At 37.7% G+C, this 18,989-nt stretch overlaps 1 protein-coding gene across 1 annotated transcript; it reads left to right on the top strand.

Moving 5' to 3' along the window:
• Window positions 1-10,283: 10,283 nt before the first annotated feature.
• On the top strand, window positions 10,284-18,984 carry LOC148920681 (serine/threonine-protein kinase TOUSLED-like). Its single transcript, XM_089043832.1, is given in 17 exon segments — window positions 10,284-10,699; window positions 11,438-11,527; window positions 11,804-12,004; window positions 13,395-13,448; window positions 13,557-13,606; window positions 13,608-13,662; window positions 13,795-13,839; window positions 14,623-14,735; window positions 14,901-14,967; window positions 15,657-15,723; window positions 16,342-16,436; window positions 16,542-16,721; window positions 16,865-17,075; window positions 17,231-17,495; window positions 17,900-17,954; window positions 18,255-18,416; window positions 18,664-18,984. Coding segments are annotated over 17 exon segments (2,070 nt in total). The 5' UTR covers window positions 10,284-10,435; the 3' UTR covers window positions 18,760-18,984.
• Window positions 18,985-18,989: the final 5 nt, after the last annotated feature.

The raw sequence follows: 18,989 nt of genomic DNA on the forward strand, positions 1-18,989 counted from the left end.
CTCCATGTTTGTTGACCTACTACGAAGTTAGGAAGGATGATCTAATTCCATATCACCAAATGGCCACGCAATTACTGGAAAGGTTTGACTTCATGATGCTGGAGCATGTGCCAAGAAAGGACAACCAAATGGCAGATGCCTTAGCCAATCTTGCCGCTATGTTGGCGTTGACAAAAGATGAAGCGGTGAATCTTCCAGTTTGCCAACGCTGGGTCGTTCCATTAACACTTGGGGCATCGCAAGAAGGAGCCAACGTTATCTCGGTATTGTCCATTGACATTGACGATTGGAGGCAACCTTTAATGGATTATCTTGAGCATGGGAAACTGCCAGATGATTCGAGACATCGATCAGAGGTATGGCGTCGGGCACCTCGATTCATTTATTATAAAGAGATTCTATACCGTCGTTCATTCGAAGGCCTGTTTCTAATATGCTTAGGGGAAGAAGATGCATCCAAAGCAATGGAGGAGGCTCACTCAGGTATTTGCAGAGCTCATCAATCAGGGCCAAAGCTACATTTCCAAATAAAGAGGATGGGCTACTATTGGCCGACTATGGTCAAGGATTGCATGGATTATGTGAAGAAATGTCAAGCATGTCAATTCCATGCCAACTTCATACATCAGCCGCCGGAGCCGCTACATCCTACAATTGCTTCATGGCCATTTGATGCGTGGGGCCTTGATGTGGTGGGACCAATAGCACCCAAATCTTCTGATGGTCATTCTTACATTCTTGCAGCCACAGACTACTTTTCAAAATGGGCAGAAGCTGTACCTTTAAAGGAAGTGAAGAAAGAAAACGTAGTGAACTTTATCAAAGTGAATATCATTCATCGGTATGGTGTGCCGCGCTACATCATCACAGATAATGGAAAGCCATTCTCGAACCGGTTGATGGATAAATTGTGTGAAGACTTCGGTTTCAAACAACGCAACTCTTCAATGTACAACGCCCCAGCCAATGGTCTTACGGAGGCGTTCAACAAAACTCTTTGCAACCTGAAGAAAGTTGTTGGAAAAACCAAGAAAGATTGGCATGAAAGGATAAATGAAGCATTGTGGGCTTATCGGACGACATACCGGATGCCTACTCAGGCTACACCATACTCACTCGTGTATGGCGTGGAAGCAGTCTTGCCTCTAGAAAGTCAAATTCCATCATTGAGGATGGCCGTACAAGAGGGATTGACTCATGAAGACTATGCAAAGCTATGTCTCCAAGAGTTAGAAACACTAGACGAAAAGAGACTCGAAGCGCAACAACGCTTAGAGTGTTATCAAGCTCGGCTTTCGAATGCTTTTAACAAGAAGGTTCGCCCTAGATCTTTTCAAGTAGGAGATCTTGTCCTCGCATTACGTAGACCTATCATCACAACACACAAAACCGGAAACAAGTTTACTTCGAAATGGGATGGGCTCTACGTAGTTCAAGAAGTGTACACAAGTGGAGCTTACAAGATCGTAGCCAAGGACGGTTTAAGAGTCGGTGCTATCAATGGAAAGTTCTTGAAACGATACTACGCATGAAATGAGACCAAGCTCTGGCTCAGATGAGCCTAAACTGCACGGCATCAAAAAAAAAAAGGCTCGTTGGATTGAAAACCCGAAAGGGCGGTCCAAGCAAAAGTTAGAGCACACAAAAAGAAAAAAAGGCTCGTTGGATTGAAAACCCAAAGGGCGGTCCAAGCAAAAGTTAGAGCACAAGAAAGTCCGTTGATCTGCAAAACCCAAAAGGGCGTTCAAGCAAAAGTTAGGACACCAAAAAAAAAAAGTCCCTTGAACTACGTGATGACTTGATCCCTTTTCACCGAGGATACGTAGGCAGCTTGGATAAATAATTCCAAGTTCACTCACATCAAAAAAAAAAAACAAAGGGTTTCCTCATCAATCCGAACCATTTGACAAAAAATGATGAAATAAGAGAGTGCTTTTATTTCATTATGAAACTTAACTAGTAAATATCAACACTTTGACAAGTTCAAAGAGAAATATAAATAAAGCAAAGAAAGTTTACAACAACAAAAGTTTGCTATTCCCAAGACAAGTCCTTGAAGCCGTTACGCAATTTCTCAAAAGAAACTCGTAACGCATCTAAAATCTCAGCATCGACAGTGGATAATACATGAGCTTCTTCAATTGCAATCTTATCCTCTCTCAAACGGGCAACCTCACCATGATGATAAGAAAGTTCTGCATCACTCTTTGAAAGTGATTCGTTTAATTGACGCAGTCTTGACTCCAATTGCTCTTGTTCTCTCTTCAACTCCTTCATACATGTGTTGGCAGATTTAATAGACTCAAGTATCGAAAATTGATGAACCTCTTCAGCTTGTTGCAGAGCCAAGGCAACAGAAAGTGAAGAGTCGACAGCAGCTAAACGATCACTTTGAACCTCGGGAGACAGCTTTTGGGAGTAAACAGAGTGTGCAGAACAATAGTCAACTGCGGTCACCATAAGTGCATCAATCATAGCTCGTAGGGATGAGACGTCCGCCCCTACATTGTCAAGGGTAGTCAACAACTTGCCAATCTCATCTTTGAATAAAGGAAGCCTTTCTAACGAAGCCTTCAAGATTATGTTCCTTATTTGGTTGCCCAGAACGGAAACTACTTTGCGAAGGGTTTTGTCTGCAACACCTAATTTCGGTTCCCCACATGACATTTCAGAGGTTGATGCATGAGTAGCCGGCTTTAACGAATGTTGATGCACAAGTGAACCTACATTGACGAGTAATGGTTAAGCAAGTAGAATCAAAGATTTCTAAATACGGAGCGTGATAAAGATTGGAATCATACCTCTTAGGCTAACACCTGAACCACTTATCGGGCGCAAAGCATCATTTTCCTCTTCAATAGGAAAATGATTAAATGGTACAAGCTCGAACACGTAGGGACATGATGCTCTACTTCTCCCTAATATATATATAATTAATTAATTAATTAATTAATTAATATATATGTATAAAAAAGGGAGGCTCAAGGTGAAATAAAATACATACCTCGTTCATTAGAACTGGTTGTGAAATAGCGGGTACATCACAAAAGAATGTGTCACCAAGTGGGTATGCCGTGTCCAGATCGCAATAAAGAGGTTCGATACTTGTCTTCTTATGCCTAAAGTTGACTTCACTGTCTTCATTGCTGCTTATATGCCCTCGCTTCAAACGGCGAATGCGTCGACCAAGGGGAATGAAATCTTCCTGGGAATCTGCTACACTTTCTTTTTCCTTTATCATTAAGGACTTGAGTTGAAGGAACATCAACCGGAAGTAGGTGTTGAACTTGAGGCGCAGGAGTAGTAGAACTACCTTCAACTTCTGGATGAACTTGGAGCGCTCTACCACGGGTGAGTTTATCATGAACTGAAACTTTGTGGCCTTGAGACTTAAGAGATCTTGGCTGAGAAAGCGATGACGACTTGCCTACAGTTGAGACTGTCTTTGATTTCATAGATTCAAAGCGATGCACCTTCGACCACCAAATAACATAGTCGGATGTGACCTCAAACTCCCGGATATTGTCCTTAGTGGGTAGTGTTATTGTAGATGCACTGCCAATTTTCAAGCATGATTTCCAATGTGAGTACACTGATAGCACAGTACCATTCCGGACGTCATCTTTAAGTTCTCCTGGCACATGTTATACATAACAAAATTTTCTACTGAACCGGTGCGGGCTATAAGGTTGATGACTCGTAGTTTTCCTGTCGAGAGAAACGAATCCCGAACGAAGGCATATCGATACTCAAAGTCTTCTTTAGAAATATGATCTTCATCACCGCTTGTTTGCATTCAAAATACTCTTGCCAGACGACTCATTTTCACTTTACCACAAGTCTGAAATAAAACTCGAGCCGATTTATCTTCAAAAAATTTACAAAGTCTTCCTGAGAACCTTGCCATGATAGGAATGGACTTTTCGGAAGATGATGTAAAATGTGTGTCAAAGTATTCGCCCAACCATCCATACACATAATGGAAAGGTAGAATAGTTGTGCAATTTCCTAGATCATCTGCACTAGAAATATCGTTCAGCCCCTTGTAAATGTTGGCCAATACTGGAACTGCTAGGTCAAATGATACACCGGCGCCATTCGACCGGGCAACTTTGAAAACCCCTGGTCTGATCAAAGTTACGTCGTCCTTGGGAAATACAAATTTGCATAACCAGCAAGCAAGGAAAGCAGCCAAGTATGATCTTTCCATGTCTTCATCTGTTATACCCAAGTCTTCAAAAACGGCTTCCTCTTTCTCAAGTGCGTTTTAGTGCCTCCATGATGATACTAGACGGATCAAAATCTTCCTTTGGCTTTTGTGACTTGTTTCGTATGGTTTTCCTTGAAGGCTTTTTGTACTTGAATGGTCCTCGATACCAGTACTTTATCCAAGCAGTCATTCTCACTCCAGATTTCCCCTTAGAATCCTGTAAAATTTTGTGATATGCTAGGAACAAGTAGCAACAAATGTGTGGGATATAAGACACGCCTTTATGGTCCTTCCTGTTAAAACTCTCAGCAGGATGGAATAACCTCATCATAAAAGCGACCTGTAATAGGGAGACCACCGATTTCATGGAGATCCCAAAGGGAAATGGACATTTCTCCTTGTGACGTATGAAGAGTATTTGTCGCAGGACACCAATACTCGCAAAAGGCTCGGACGACTGGAGCATGTCGATCATAGCTAAATAATGAGGCAAACACCGCATTATATAAACCGGCGCTCTTAAGAACCTGGGTATTTCTACTTAGTACATCTTCAAGCCATTCCCAGTAATATTCTGTGAATGTAGATTCACCAGTCGTCGGGAGAACAGAACCCCAATTCACTGCTCCATTATGGATTTGATCGCTAAGAAGTTCGAATGCCCCTAATGAATCGGTCTCTGTATGATGCGAGGATTTTAATTGTAAAATAGTGGAGTGAAGGTCCCTACCTGTAGACTTGGATTTTTTGAAGCTGCTCAGTTGACAAAACACCTCTTGGGACCAAGACGGAATATGAAGAGAGTTGTCCACCTCTAATACCTCCGAAGCTAAGAGCGGCGCACCTATAAGCAATGTGGTACCTTCGTCCCTGTCATCACTTTCATCCTCAAGAATAGTAACGGTGCCTTTCTTGAAACACTTGAAGAAGGCCATCTGTATAAGATGAGCGACATGAAACAATATTCAGTATTAGGCTGGTGATTTCATACTTTATAAAAAAAAAAAATAAAAAAATAAAAAAAGCTTACTTGTACAAGTTTGAAAAGCCGGGTAAAGGTGGAATGTCTCGAGAAACAATTTTCACTCGCCTTCCCTACGTAAAGCCTAAGCGCTTGAGCAGGTTATCACCAAGTCGGAGAGATGGATCAAACCTAAGCGGTATAGGACGTCGCGTTCTTCACTTGTCCTCCACTTACGTAAAGCCTAAGCGCTTGAGCGGGTTATCACCAAGTCGGAGAGATGGATCAAACCCAAGCGGTATAGGACATCTACGTTCTTCACTTGTCCTCCAGTTACGTAAAGCCTAAGTGCTGGAGCGGGTTATCACCAAGTTGAAAAGATGGATCAAACCTAAGCGGTATAGGACGTCTACATTCTTCACTTGTCCTCCACTTACGTAAAGCCTAAGCGCTTGAGCGGGTTATCACCAAGTCGGAGAGATGGATCAAACCCAAGCGGTATAGGACATCTATGTTCTTCACTTGTCCTCCAGTTACGTAAAGCCTAAGCGCTTGAGCGGGTTATCACCAAGTTGAAGAGATGGATCAAACCAAGCGGTATAGGACGTCTGCGTTCTTCACTCGTGCTCCACTTACGTAAAGCCTAAGCGCTTGAGCGGGTTATCATCAAGTCGGAGAGATGGATCAAACCCAAGCAGATAGGACGTCTACGTTCTTCACTTTCTTTTAAAGTACCTATTGTAAAAATATATATATATATATGTGTAAATATCATCATATAAAATAATATTAAAAAATGATTGAAAGAGAAATTGATGTGCCCAAAAAAACAAACAAAACAAAACAAACAAAACAAAAAAACAAAACAAAAAAAAAAAAAAAAGGGTTATTTAGTCGCTTGACCAAAGTCAATGGTGGCAGCCCAATTTGCCCACTTCTCCAAACGCCAATCCCATTTAGCATGGAGGCCCATGTCACGCCAAGATCGAGCCCATCTTCTCCTCGCAGCCCGCGCCTCACCCAAGGCCCATCGTGGCCTTGCCCCACTCCATCTCGTGGCCTGCGCCTCCCCGCCCGCTCACTCCAGCCCTGTGGCCGGCACCCTGCCCGCCACTCCAGCCTCCAAGACAAGGCCTAGCGCCTTTCCTAGCGCCACCACGCCGTGACACCAAGGTCGTGGCCCCCATGCTTCCACTTCGAGCCTAACGCATGCAGGCTCAAGCTCGCCAACCTTCCAAACCTCCAAGAATGCACGCAGCTTGAACCTACCAGCTTTTCCACCCTATTTAAAAAAAAAAAAAAGAGCAAAATAGACAAAAACTGATGCAAGCATAGTAAATTCGTATGCCAAGGGAATTTGTTGTTCATCATACCAATTGAGAATTTGCTATTCATCCATGAAGTCTCTTGATATGCCCAAAACGGTGGGTTCTGATGGCTATAAACATAAAATTAAAAATTCCAATGTTAGTTTTCTTTGTTCCGCTGGCTACAAGAAGGCATATATATATATATATATATATATATATATGAAAGAATCAGACAACGAAGAAAAAGAAGCAACTCTCACCACTTTGGTTGCTAAAAATTCGGAGGATGCAAACTTCAAAGTTGTAGACCTTCTTGCTGACAAGAGGAGTTTTTCTACAGTTCTATTTGGTTGATCTCAATGTTCATAAACGTAGTTCAATTTAAAGAAGCCAAAGACCGTCAAAGCTCCTGGTGATGCTAGGGTTTCTTGTTCCTAGTTTAGGAAAATATTAGATTTTATATCTTGATTCACAAGATCTTACCAATATTGGATATTATTAAGCATAATAATATCAATAAATAAAAAAACCAACGTGGGAAATAAAAAGCCAATGTTGGAAATAGGGTTTAATATTGGATATTATTTAGTTTAGTGATATCACCCAAAAAACACTTCAAGCTGCACCTCCTACATGCAACAAAGCACATGTTTACAATGCATCATGAAGTGGGGGCAATTTGTAGACAAAGAAATTTTGATGCAATAAATTTCGTTGGACGAGAAAATAATTAGGGTTCAGTGGATTAAATTGTGGGCTCCATAATTCGCCCATGTGGCGTGTGACTCATCAAAATCGGATTAACTGTCAAAAAGGTGACACGTGGCGACATCCGACGGAGTGCATCAGACGGTTCAAGATGAAGACAAAATTAAGGGAAAGAATCTTCTGTGATTGACTTTGATTTAAATCAAATATTAATCAGGTCAATCAATTGAAGATAATCTGGTTAAATTGCTAGATTATGGGAATTGATTTAAATCAAATCAAAATCCCACAAAACAAGGTTTTAAATAGGGAAAGTTATTTAGGTCAATCATCCTACAAGAGTCTATAAATAGGAGGCTTGAAGACGAAAGAGGGGGCCAGAAAAACCTAGCATTGAGAAGAAGCAGAAAACTCCCTGCATTCTTCACCTACACTTTGGAAGAGCCACCAAGCACAACAAATACGTGCCGGTTCCTCCACCATAGAAAATCTCAAACACCAAACAAGGCTTATGCTACCCGTTTGATCAAGATCAAGTCTCTACGACCCTTGCATCAAACACAAATTTTCTTTATACATTTTTGGAGATCGAATCAGAGGATTCAATACAGAGATTGTAACCCTAAATTTCATAAATACAAATATTATTTTGTACACGTGTTCTTGTCTCATTTGTCGCAGGAAATTCGTGTTTACAATATCATTTACAAATATTTAGCCTATAATTAATATGTATTATGTCAATTAATCTTTTATAAATATTTGGTCTATATGTATGGTGTTATTTAGATTTGATTTTTCATCGACACAAATGACATAGCTTTGTTAATTGAAATACCGCCGTGCAGTGACATTTTGCTTGAAGCACGTCTATTCGACAATCTATTTTAATGGTGATACTGTGTAATGATGCCACCGAATGAATGTTGACGTTTATTGGAGCGTATTTCCAACTCGTCATTGTGTGAAGTTAACCTGTGCATGTTCCCATTTACATGTTTTTAGTCTGGTGCACCTCAAAAGCAAACCATCATTTGTCCTTCTTAATAAATCATCATTAATTATGACATAATTGGTTGCCTGAGATCTGATTTTTTGCAAATTGGCTTCGAAGGGTTTGAAAGGTAGTTAAGGAAGGGAATCCTCCAATCAAATCATCCAAATTTATCTCATTGACCTCCAAGCTCATCCTCAGATCCATAATAGGTTTTGTTGCTTAAAGACTATATTTGATTGCGGCAGTAGTGTTCATTTAAGCTCTTGGGTTGATTTAGATTTCAGTTATGTTGGGATTATGCTTAATGTGGCGATGTGGCTATAGTAGTTTTTGGTGTAGCTTTTTTTCGCTTTAGTTTTTTTTTTTTTTTTTTTTTTTATTTTTTATTTTTATTTTTTTATCATGTTAGTTTTGGTAACATTTTGGGTTTAGTTTGTAATGTTGAAATTTAAACCCATCTTTGGTCCAGAAAAGGGAAAAAAAAATCTTGCGTTAGTGGGAGAGCACTCTTGATACTCTTTTATAGGCAATGACGGAACTAGGCGCTGCCATGAGCTCTATCACTACGGGTGGGCACGGTTCGGTTCTCACCTCAAATCGAAATTGGGATTATTCATCCGATCTGATTCGGTCCAGTTTACCCACAAGTCAATTCGGTTTATGATTTTTTCAGTTGTGAACCAGAATTAATTTTTTGAATTTTTACAAAATCCAACTAAATTTTAATTTTTGGACTTAAAAATTAATAAATGACCCAATTTCATGCAAAGGGAAGTGATTTGGCCTAGAAAAGATAGGTGATTTGGAGTTGTGCTTGGGGAATAATTAGTTATGGGCTTAAATATTGAAAAAAAAAATTAAAATACAAATATGATCCTGTTTGGCCCGATCCCATTTTTGGTAACCCAGTTTTTTCCTCCTTTTTTGGCCCATTTCGGCTTGATTTTCCAGTTTGAATGCCTGCCCAATCTTAACACCCCATCTTTTGAGAAAAGAAAAAAAAATTAGTGTTAATAATAAAAATGTTATTAAAATAATAAAAAAGCCTAATATTGCCCAAAGTATAAATTTAGCCCACCTCTACACTTTACTTTCATGCCACAAGAAAAAATTTTACTCGGCCCCAATATGAATACTTGGTTCCCTCCTTATTTATAGAAGTGGTTATTGATACTCTTAAATAAATAATCATACTCCTCCCTTGTAGAATAAAATAAGGGAGATATTGCAATTCTAGATTTATGAAATGGTTTTTTTAGTGCTAATAACAATTTTTTTTTAAATTATTAAAAAATATTAAATTCCTTACTTTGTTTAAAAAATAATAAATTCATTGAATTAATTATTTATCTAGCCACCAAACTTACTACACACGAAACCATTCCATTCCATGTGTGGACCGATGAAGAAAAAGAAGACACGGTCTCCCCTATAAACTTTTGATTACTTTAAACATGCTTCCCTCTCTCACACAAAAAAGAAAACTTAGTCGGAAACTTGAAGTTTAAAACATTGGATTCCAAATGGGAAGAATAGGTACACCAAAAGGTTGGACAAAACAGAAAGAAAAAAACATTTAAAAATTGCAAAGGCGATAACCAAAAAATTTCACTCCGTATCTGGAATCTTGTCGTCTACCTATATTATAATACATAAATTAATAATATTACAAAGTAAACATATCTCGAAGTCCCACAACCAAGTAACAACCCATTTGGTGTTAATTTTTTCACAAGCTTCTTCCACAATCTACAATAGAGTGAGGTCCTTTGTTTTTCACTCGCAGAACATGAAACACTCCTTCCTTGCCCAAAAAGCACCCGAAGATTCATATTTGAATAAAAAGGTACATCCTAAGATCAAAAACACAAACTCCTCTCATTTTCTTCTCTCTCTCAGTTTTATTCCTTCCCTCCCTCTCCAATTTCCCCTATCCCTCCTCAGAGTCCTCTGTTCCTCTCCTCCCCTTCTCCAAAGTTCAAAACCCTAATTCCCTCTCCCTCTCTCTCTAAAAGGGTGCATTAAGAGTTGAGAGTTCTCTTTTCGCTCCACAACCAAAAAAAGGAAAAAAAAAAAAAGGAAAAAAACCCCAAACAATGAACGAGATTCTCTCCTAGGGCTTAATCCATTGAAAAGTCAAAACCCCTTTTGCCCAATCCAATATCAAACCAGATGATCTGAAAAAGTTCACATTTTTCTTTTCACCTACACCTGTTGACTCTCTTCATTGGTATATACAAACACTACCAATGTCGGATGATATGCTCATACATTTCTCCTCTAACTCCTCAAACCAGTCGGACCAGTCTCTGCCCACCAAGATTGCCAAGCTCGAAGCTCGTATGGTCGGCAAGGCTTCCTCTGCCTCTTCCGCCCCTCCTGCTCAGCAGCAGCTTCAACAGCAACACCAGCAGCAGCCGCAGCAGTCTGCTTGGTCCTCCCTCTCCGCTGCTCCGAAATTCGCTACGGCGGACTTGGCCGAGCCATCTACTTCGAGTGATTCCGATGACGATGTAAGCCCTTTCTCTCATTTTATGGCACAATGTGTATAATTCAGTGCATTGGTTGAATGCTTTCCACTTTAATTTCTTAATGATGTTTGATGTTGATGGTAATTGCCAAGTAATCTTTGTTTTCCATATGATTTTAGCTTATTGATTTGATCAAATGGGGATAAGCTTTTGTACATCTCTTTTGTCTACCAAATACTAATTTAATCAACTAAATTGTGGGTGTTGCCCGGTATAAGTGGTACTTTTTTTAAAAACATATTGCATAAAGTTTGATGCCTAACCTGTTGATGTCTCTAATCAGAAAGAAAGTCGCTTTTCATGAAGTTTTATTTTCTTCATACCATTTATTTAACCATTTACATTTATGAAAGTTCCATTCCCTATTATGGTTGCTTTACCAGGTTGGGGAATGTGTGCCTGTATGACCAGTTTTGATACTTTTGATCTCACAATTTTTTTGTTTAAAAGAAACAAAACTTTATTTAATAAAGTCGAGAAATGTAACTAACAGAACAAGTATTAACTACCAATGAACAAGAAGTCCACTTACAAAATGAGAAAAAAACAAAATAAGCTATCCCATCCTTTTGAAATCACTCAGTTACATCTCATTCTATTTTGATCTTGGAATTTGGATAACTTTTTATTGGCTCTAATTACTTAAATCTCATAAAGTTTACCATTAGGTGTTGGATCTTTCTCATATAACTTATTTCCTGATTCATATTCTTATGACAGAATGGAGGGGAGTTTCTGATACAAGCCAACACTCAGAAGCGCCAGAAACTTCAAGAAGATGGTAATTCAACTGTCCTTGAACATGCTGAGGTAGGCTCTTGATCAAGTTAAGTTTGGTTAGAAACTTTCAAGATTATACTATAGCCCACTGATTTTAGTTCTTCGCTTAAATTGATATCAATCTTTTTAAGCACGTCTGAGGCAATGCATTAGAATACTCAATCACATTTGATATTTTAGACGAAAAAGTTGAGATCATGGTGTTGAATTGTTTACTTATTACTTGCATTGAAAATTCTCCTTCTTTCTATCTTTCTTCTGCATATAACCCGAATTGTGTAAATTAACATAAAAAAGCGTATGCAGGCAGTGGCTGATGGGAGGCAAATGGTTGTGGAAAGCATTGATACCAAGGCAACTTCTGATGTAAATAGAAAAAAGCATGGTCGTGGTAGGGGGCATTCTGTATCAGGTCGGGGTCGTGGTTCAAGAGTTAGTGATCAAACAAGATTGCTAACTTCGACAGTTTCACCTCCAAATGGTCAGCTTGAGAATCCATACAATAAGGTATGCTCGTAGGCTTGAGCTGTTTCAGTTTCAATCCTAATCCTTTTATGGTAGCAGTTATCATCTACAAATCATCATATTCTACATATCTGCCATCATTAAGGAGGTATCCTACTTGTCATATATTATTTGGTATGGTAAGAAATTATCTACTGTATTATCTTGACAAGACTGGTTTTGACCTTTAATGGTCTGAGCCACCTATATCTGTTGTTTGCTGGATAAAATATTCTCATAATAAATGTTCTGTTTAAGATCATCTTTCTAAGATAATTGAATGAGGATAAGTTATTAAACACGGATGGAGTTAAATTAGGGCCTGCATTTTCTGCTTCCAATTGTTTTTTTTCCTAATCAAAATTTTGATTAAGAATTGCAAATGCATTATATATCACCTAGTGAATGAGGCGAAATTGACTGCCACTTATAATTGCTTGGTTAATGACACACATGGTCTTGTTTATGCTTTTTGTTGAAAATTTTGTTAATATTGTTCGAAATATTCTGTAATCAAGATAAAATGAAGGCTCTATATGCTATGCAAACCTGGGATTTAGAGAATGCTTGTGAGTTTGTCCATCATGTTACACAATGCATCTTATTTTTACTGAATGGAGTGATTACCTGCATGCCAGTAAAGAAGTTACTGAAAGAATCTGCAAAACGTATGGATAGGCAATATTGAGATGATATTTGTGGTGGCAAATCATGCTTCCACTGCATGAAATAATGCTTAGGTGAAAGGATAAAAACTATACATAACATCTTCCGAGAGCATTTGCTATATTTCCCATTCAGGACTGCCTGCATCCAATGTGTGTAGTTGATCTGGTCCCTCTTTCAAGTAGACCACAGTTAGATATTTAGGGGTGTCATTCTATGGCAGAGAATGGGATATTTAGCATCTTTAGGGGTGTCCGCATCAGAACATTATGGGATAATCCAATCTGGTTAATTCAGCTCAGTTGACTGGGAGTAATGAGCTGATTGCAAGTTTTTCGTCTAATTTTCTGGGTTGTACATCATTTATTGATGGAAAACTTGTCTATCTTATCTTGTACTTCTTTCTTTTAGTAATTTTTTTTTGTTTTTTGTTTTTTTTTGTTTTGTTTCCTATTAAACAAAGATATGATTTTCTCTGGACAATAGAGATATCTACTTTTAATATTCATTCCTCTTTGGAATAATACAGACAGAAATGGATAATGAGACAACGAGATGATTACAATTTTTATTTGGCCTATACAAAATAATATTTTTAATTGCCAGTTCATATATACTTTTATGTATAGACCAAATTGTTAATATTTAAAAGACATTTTTTTTTATGCTGTATGTAGAACAGAAATATTTATGAATGAACTGGTATTTTACCTAATCATACTTGCAGGATAGTAGGCCTAAAGAGCAGCTTCGGAATGACAACAAATGGTCTTCATTAGATGTATGATTTGGTTTCCTTCGTTCATTTTGCAATTATTTGTCACTCTTTATTTGGCACATTTTTCTTTTGATATTTCATAGTTTTAATATTGTTTCTTTGTCAAACTAGGAGGAGGTTGCATCTTTACGTGCTACAGTTTCTGCGCAAGAGGAGGACTTGTAAATCACGTCAAGAGGCCTCTGATTACCAGAATCTTTGCCGCCAAGTAGAGAAGGTAATAAAGTAACTGCCAACAGTTGTCAAAAGTACAATAGATATGCTAATGTAGTATCGTTTGTTTCTTGGGCTTTTGTGTAAAATGAAAAGCCTGTTGTATAAATTCCATTATTATCTGTGATTTGTGCAGGAATTGAATGAACTAAAAGATAATGAACAGCAAATGAAGCCTAAGGTGTGCTCTTCTGGAGGATTTATATTCATCAGTATTTCCAATTAACATAAAATATTCTTTTGTTAATATTTATGATATTTTCCTAATACATTGTTCCATTTTGTACTTTATCATCATACAATGTCAGCTTTCATGGAGAAAGCATTGTATATCGATAATAAACCTTTATATTGAGTTGCCCTATTCTGATGTAATCACATTACAAATAGTTTAGCAAACTAGTTTGGTTGACCATGTTTGCAAAAATAAAGATATACTATGCCCATTTGCTCGAAGCAATTTTTATTGTGCTACTCACGTGTGAATTTCAAATTTCTGGGCTTTATCTTTTCCTCTTTTCGTAGGAACATGGTAGTGGTAAAGTTCTTTCGCTTTATTGCATAAACTGAAAGGTAACAGTAGATAATTTTTTAGTAGAGGGCCTTTACTGGAAACAGCATTGGAGTGGTCATCTGGTTCTCAAATAGCCATTAGTTCGGACTAACGGACTAGTGTGTGCACACTCACGTACACAAATGTCATTTCAGTAGGATACTTGTCCATTAGTTTGGTGTAAGATATATCATCTTTAAGGTTCATTTAGACACGAATGATACAATGTTGTAATTGTTGGAAGCCTTGAGAGCATTACTATCATCTGTAATGATTATGAGCTGTTGGATTCATTTTTTCCGTATACAAGCAGTGGGGCAGAAATGATTGCACTCTGTGAATTTTATGTTTATCATCCGTATGTTGGCAAATTGTTGTGACAGATACAAGTTTTGGTTTCCACTTATGCAGAGAACAAAAGTAATCTCTGATCTGCTGATATCTGTTTCAAAAGCAGAAAGGCAGGAAGCAAGGTTGAAGGTACGACAGGACTCTTTGAGGCTTGGAAATGTGGGTGTAATCAGGTAATGTATGCATTTCTTTTAGCTTCTATACTTAGTGCTTCAAAAGGGTAGTGCTTGGGGGATTTCCTCATCTCTGGGTTAAAAAATTTCATTGGATCCTCTCATCCTAGTCATTCCATTTTTCTTTAAAAATATTATACAAATCATTTTCTCTGTTCATTGCAGAGCTGGAACTGTCATATCTGAGACATGGGAAGATGGGCAGGCCTTGAAAGATCTCAATGCTCATCTTGTATGTTCTTATAAGAAATTTCTGTTTTAAACTTTGTTTTGTCATGCCAGCTTATTATTTTTATGTCTAGTCACAGTGAATATTTCTACTTTGAAAAGGTTCGTGGAATAAACCAGAACCAGGACTCGTTAGAATTTTCCCCAGCAACTTACTCTAGGATTCTGGACTACATATTGAGCTCTACAAGATATTAGGTTCTTAGTACACTATTAATTAAAGAATCTTTTTCCTATTGAAAAAATTTTCAAAGCCTTGTTTAGATGTCAGTTTCATCTCACATTTTATGCACATCTTGAGCTTTCAGATATCAGTTATGTACTTGGTGTAGCATTTCTGTACATGTACTATGTTCACTGTATTGGAAGTTTCTCTAAAACTCATTATCCAGAGACTTCAGTTTCTTTCTCTTAGTAATGCAATTCACAAATTTCCACCCAAATTTTTGAAGGTGGGTAAGCATTTTAAAAAGGCATTGTAGTCTCAAACAATGTAATCTTAGTCTCCCAGGTTTTTATTATACTGTTTTTGAGTGTATCTATAGAGCTTCCACACCAAAAAGAGAGGACCACACTTTCTTTTATCGCTAAAAATTCTGTCTTTTTAATTGATTAATGATCTTTGCACTTGTTTCTAGATCCGTTGAAGATAAACATATGGCATTTATTAACATGGGTTTTTTAATTTTCTAGAGACAATTATTAGAAACTAAAGAGGCTGTTGAGCGGCAGCGGAAGTCATTGAAGAAAAGGCAAAGTGGTAAAGTTATTATGCACCGACTGTTCTTATTACATTTCCTTTTTCAGTTACTTTTGGTTTATACAATGATCCAGGAATTTTATTATTTTGTGTCTGGTGGATTTACTCCTTCTCTCTCTCTCTCTCTCTCTCTTTTTCTGTTGATTTCCTGTTTGTCTTGTTTTGCATAGGGCTTGTTTTGTCCTGGTATGAAGAATAAATCTATCAAAGTTTAATATCTTTAGTTGTCATTCTCTTGAGTCCTATAAAGTTGCTATACATGTTGAAATATATATATGTATATAGGGACATTCTCCAATAAGTATTTAAGTTAAGGATTGGTTACTTCTAATCTCGGCCGTTGGATTGCATCTAAGAGACTACCAACACATTTAATGAGTGCAAACCAATGGCCAAAATTAGAAGTATGTCACCAACCCTTAAAATATTGGAGAATCTCCCTATCTCTCTCTCTCTCTCTCTCTCTCTCTCTCACACACACACACAAAAGAAAAAAAAAAAAAGACTAGTCATCCTATTTTCCTTGAAAATATATCTCAAACTTGCATAAATTTGTAGTCTTTGTGAAGTGGAGTAGTCATTTTCCACTTTTTAAATTGTGATTTTCGCTTCCTAAAGATAAGGGAGATGGAGTTGATGCTGAAACTGGAGTACAAGAAGAATTTCTAGTCCAGGATGAGATCTATAAATCCCGTCTAGCCAGCATCAAACGAGTAAGTTTTCTAGTTTGTCTAATTTAGTTTTTTCCATCTTTTTATTTTTATTGGGAAGTCCTTGTTTTCTCATTTGTTTGTCTCTCAACTTATGGACTTCTATAGGAGGAGGAAGTTCTCCTGCGTGAAAGAGACCGCTATGAACTGGAGAAAGGAAGGCTTATACGTGAAATGAAACGCATACGAGATGAGGATGGTTCCCGTTTTAACAATTTTCAGATTCTCAACCACAGATTTGCGCTCTTAAATCTTCTTGGCAAAGGCGGATTCAGTGAAGTTTACAAGGTCGGAACTTTGTGAAATGTCGTTTAATAATTATAAACATTTCAACCAATTTTAAGTAAAGGTCTAGACAATTCATTTGCCAATGTTGGCAATTGTAAAGAAATACCTTTTTGCAGTGATTTGAAGTAAGAACTTTCCAGCAGGCATTTGACTTGGTAGAGCATAGATACGTTGCATGTAAACTTCATGGTTTAAATGCTCAGTGGAGTGAAGAGAAGAAGCAGAGTTACATACGGCATGCAATCCGGGAGTACAATATTCACAAGACCTTGGTGCATCATCACATTGTCCGGCTTTGGGACATTTTTGAGATTGATCAGAATACATTCTGCACTGTATTAGAGTATTGCAGTGGTAAACTATACTCTCACCATTCTGTCCTTTGAATGATATTAGTTACTTTTATTCTAAGAGGAAGATATTAAAAATTAGCAACAGTATAGAATTCTTGTCTCATTTTTTCTTCATATTCTTTTTGGTTTTATTAATATTTCCTTTTCTACCCTCAGGGAAAGATCTTGATGCTGTCCTTAAAGCAACACCTGTGTTGCCTGAGAGGGAAGCTAGGATCATCATCTTTCAGATATTTCAAGGTCTTATATACTTGAACAAAAGAACGCAGAAGATTATACATTATGATTTGAAGCCTGGAAATGTTCTATTCGATGAACTCGGGGTTGCAAAAGTGACTGATTTTGGTCTTAGCAAGATAGTGGAGAATGATGTTGGATCCCAGGGTATGGAACTTACATCCCAGGGTGCTGGAACTTATTGGTAAGTGATGCAAATAAGCTTATGCACATGTGCAGAATTACATTTTCTTTTAGAGGAAAAAAGTTCAGCTTCCCTTAGGCATTTGAGACGTCCTTATATTTGAACTTATATTTATGTGATTCTGTTGATTTTAAATCATCGATGTGCATCCTGCTTATTTTAGTTGTGCCATTTAATATATAAAGTTCATGTGAAAACTACTTTTACCTCTACAATCTTTGAAGTTTTTGTGCGTGATAGCTGTCATGCTAGTTTAGTTGGGAAGAACGACTGGAAAGCATAATTCAGTTGACTTAAAGCTTTGTTCTGTATTCCAGTGGTTTTCTTCTGTCTTCTTCTCCTTGACATTTGACTACATTTGGTTTGAATAGCAGCATATTTGATAATTCCTTTGTTATTTGCAGGTATTTACCTCCTGAATGCTTTGAGCTCAGCAAGACACCTCTTATATCATCAAAGGTCGGTGACTTCTTGTAAATGTGCATCTCCTTGTGATAGCTGGGCAGCATGTATATGCAGCAAATAGGCCAAATGCATTTCTACTGCATTTCTGTTGATAGATAACTTTTCTTTTTTGACTCAATATTGCTCTAGAGCATGTAAGTGGAGTCTTTTACTAGACTATTGATATGATTGGTGTCCCTAGAGTCTTCTTACTTGAAAAGAAAGCTTATTAGAAAGCCAAACTCTTTCACTTCACCTTTATTCTTCTCAACTTGGGTACCAACATTTTTTGACATGGTCTCTCTTGGAAATCAGGTTGATGTTTGGTCAGCAGGTATTCTACTATACCAAATGCTATTCGGCAGACGCCCTTTTGGGCATGATCAAACCCAGGAACGAATACTACGGGAGGACACAATTATTAAAGCACGAAAAGTTGAATTTCCTTCTAGACCTGCCATCTCAAATGAGGCAAAGGTGAGTTATGCCTTTAGTTCATGCAGCATGTTTAATTTTTCTTGCTTGGACATAGTTGGTTCTTTGGAAAGAATGTATGATAGCATTTGAACTCAAGTTCGTTAGGTGCAATAGAATTGCTAATGTCATTTAGTTGCGCTTAAACAAGATACTATAATAGTACTCACGGCTTTCCCTATTCATTGATGGACATTTGAGGAGAATTCTGAGCAGCTTGTGATACCATTTCGCATATTTCTGTTCGCAGGATTTTATTCGACGCTGTCTAACATATAATCAAGCAGAGAGGCCAGATGTTTTAGCAATTGCTCAAGATCCATTTCTCACATACTCGAAGAAGTAAATAGGAAGAGCCAAGAGCTAGCTCCCACAAAATTTTGCTTGTTTTCCTGCAATACCCACAATGAATTTTGTACAGCTTGTAAAGGTTTGTTACTCATTGTAGCTGTGGTGTACTCCCCTCGTTGGGTCTTCAGGTCTTGTATTTTGACCTCATGCTTGGGTAGGGTGCAGGAAAAAAGTGTGTAATTTTGGCTGCTCGCCTATTAACTTTTTTTTCTTTTTCTTCTTTTT

The sequence above is a fragment of the Prunus mume genome, linkage group LG1 (assembly GCF_029339155.1).
Source record: "Prunus mume cultivar Tortuosa linkage group LG1, ASM2933915v1, whole genome shotgun sequence".
Classification (NCBI taxonomy): domain Eukaryota; kingdom Viridiplantae; phylum Streptophyta; class Magnoliopsida; order Rosales; family Rosaceae; genus Prunus; species Prunus mume.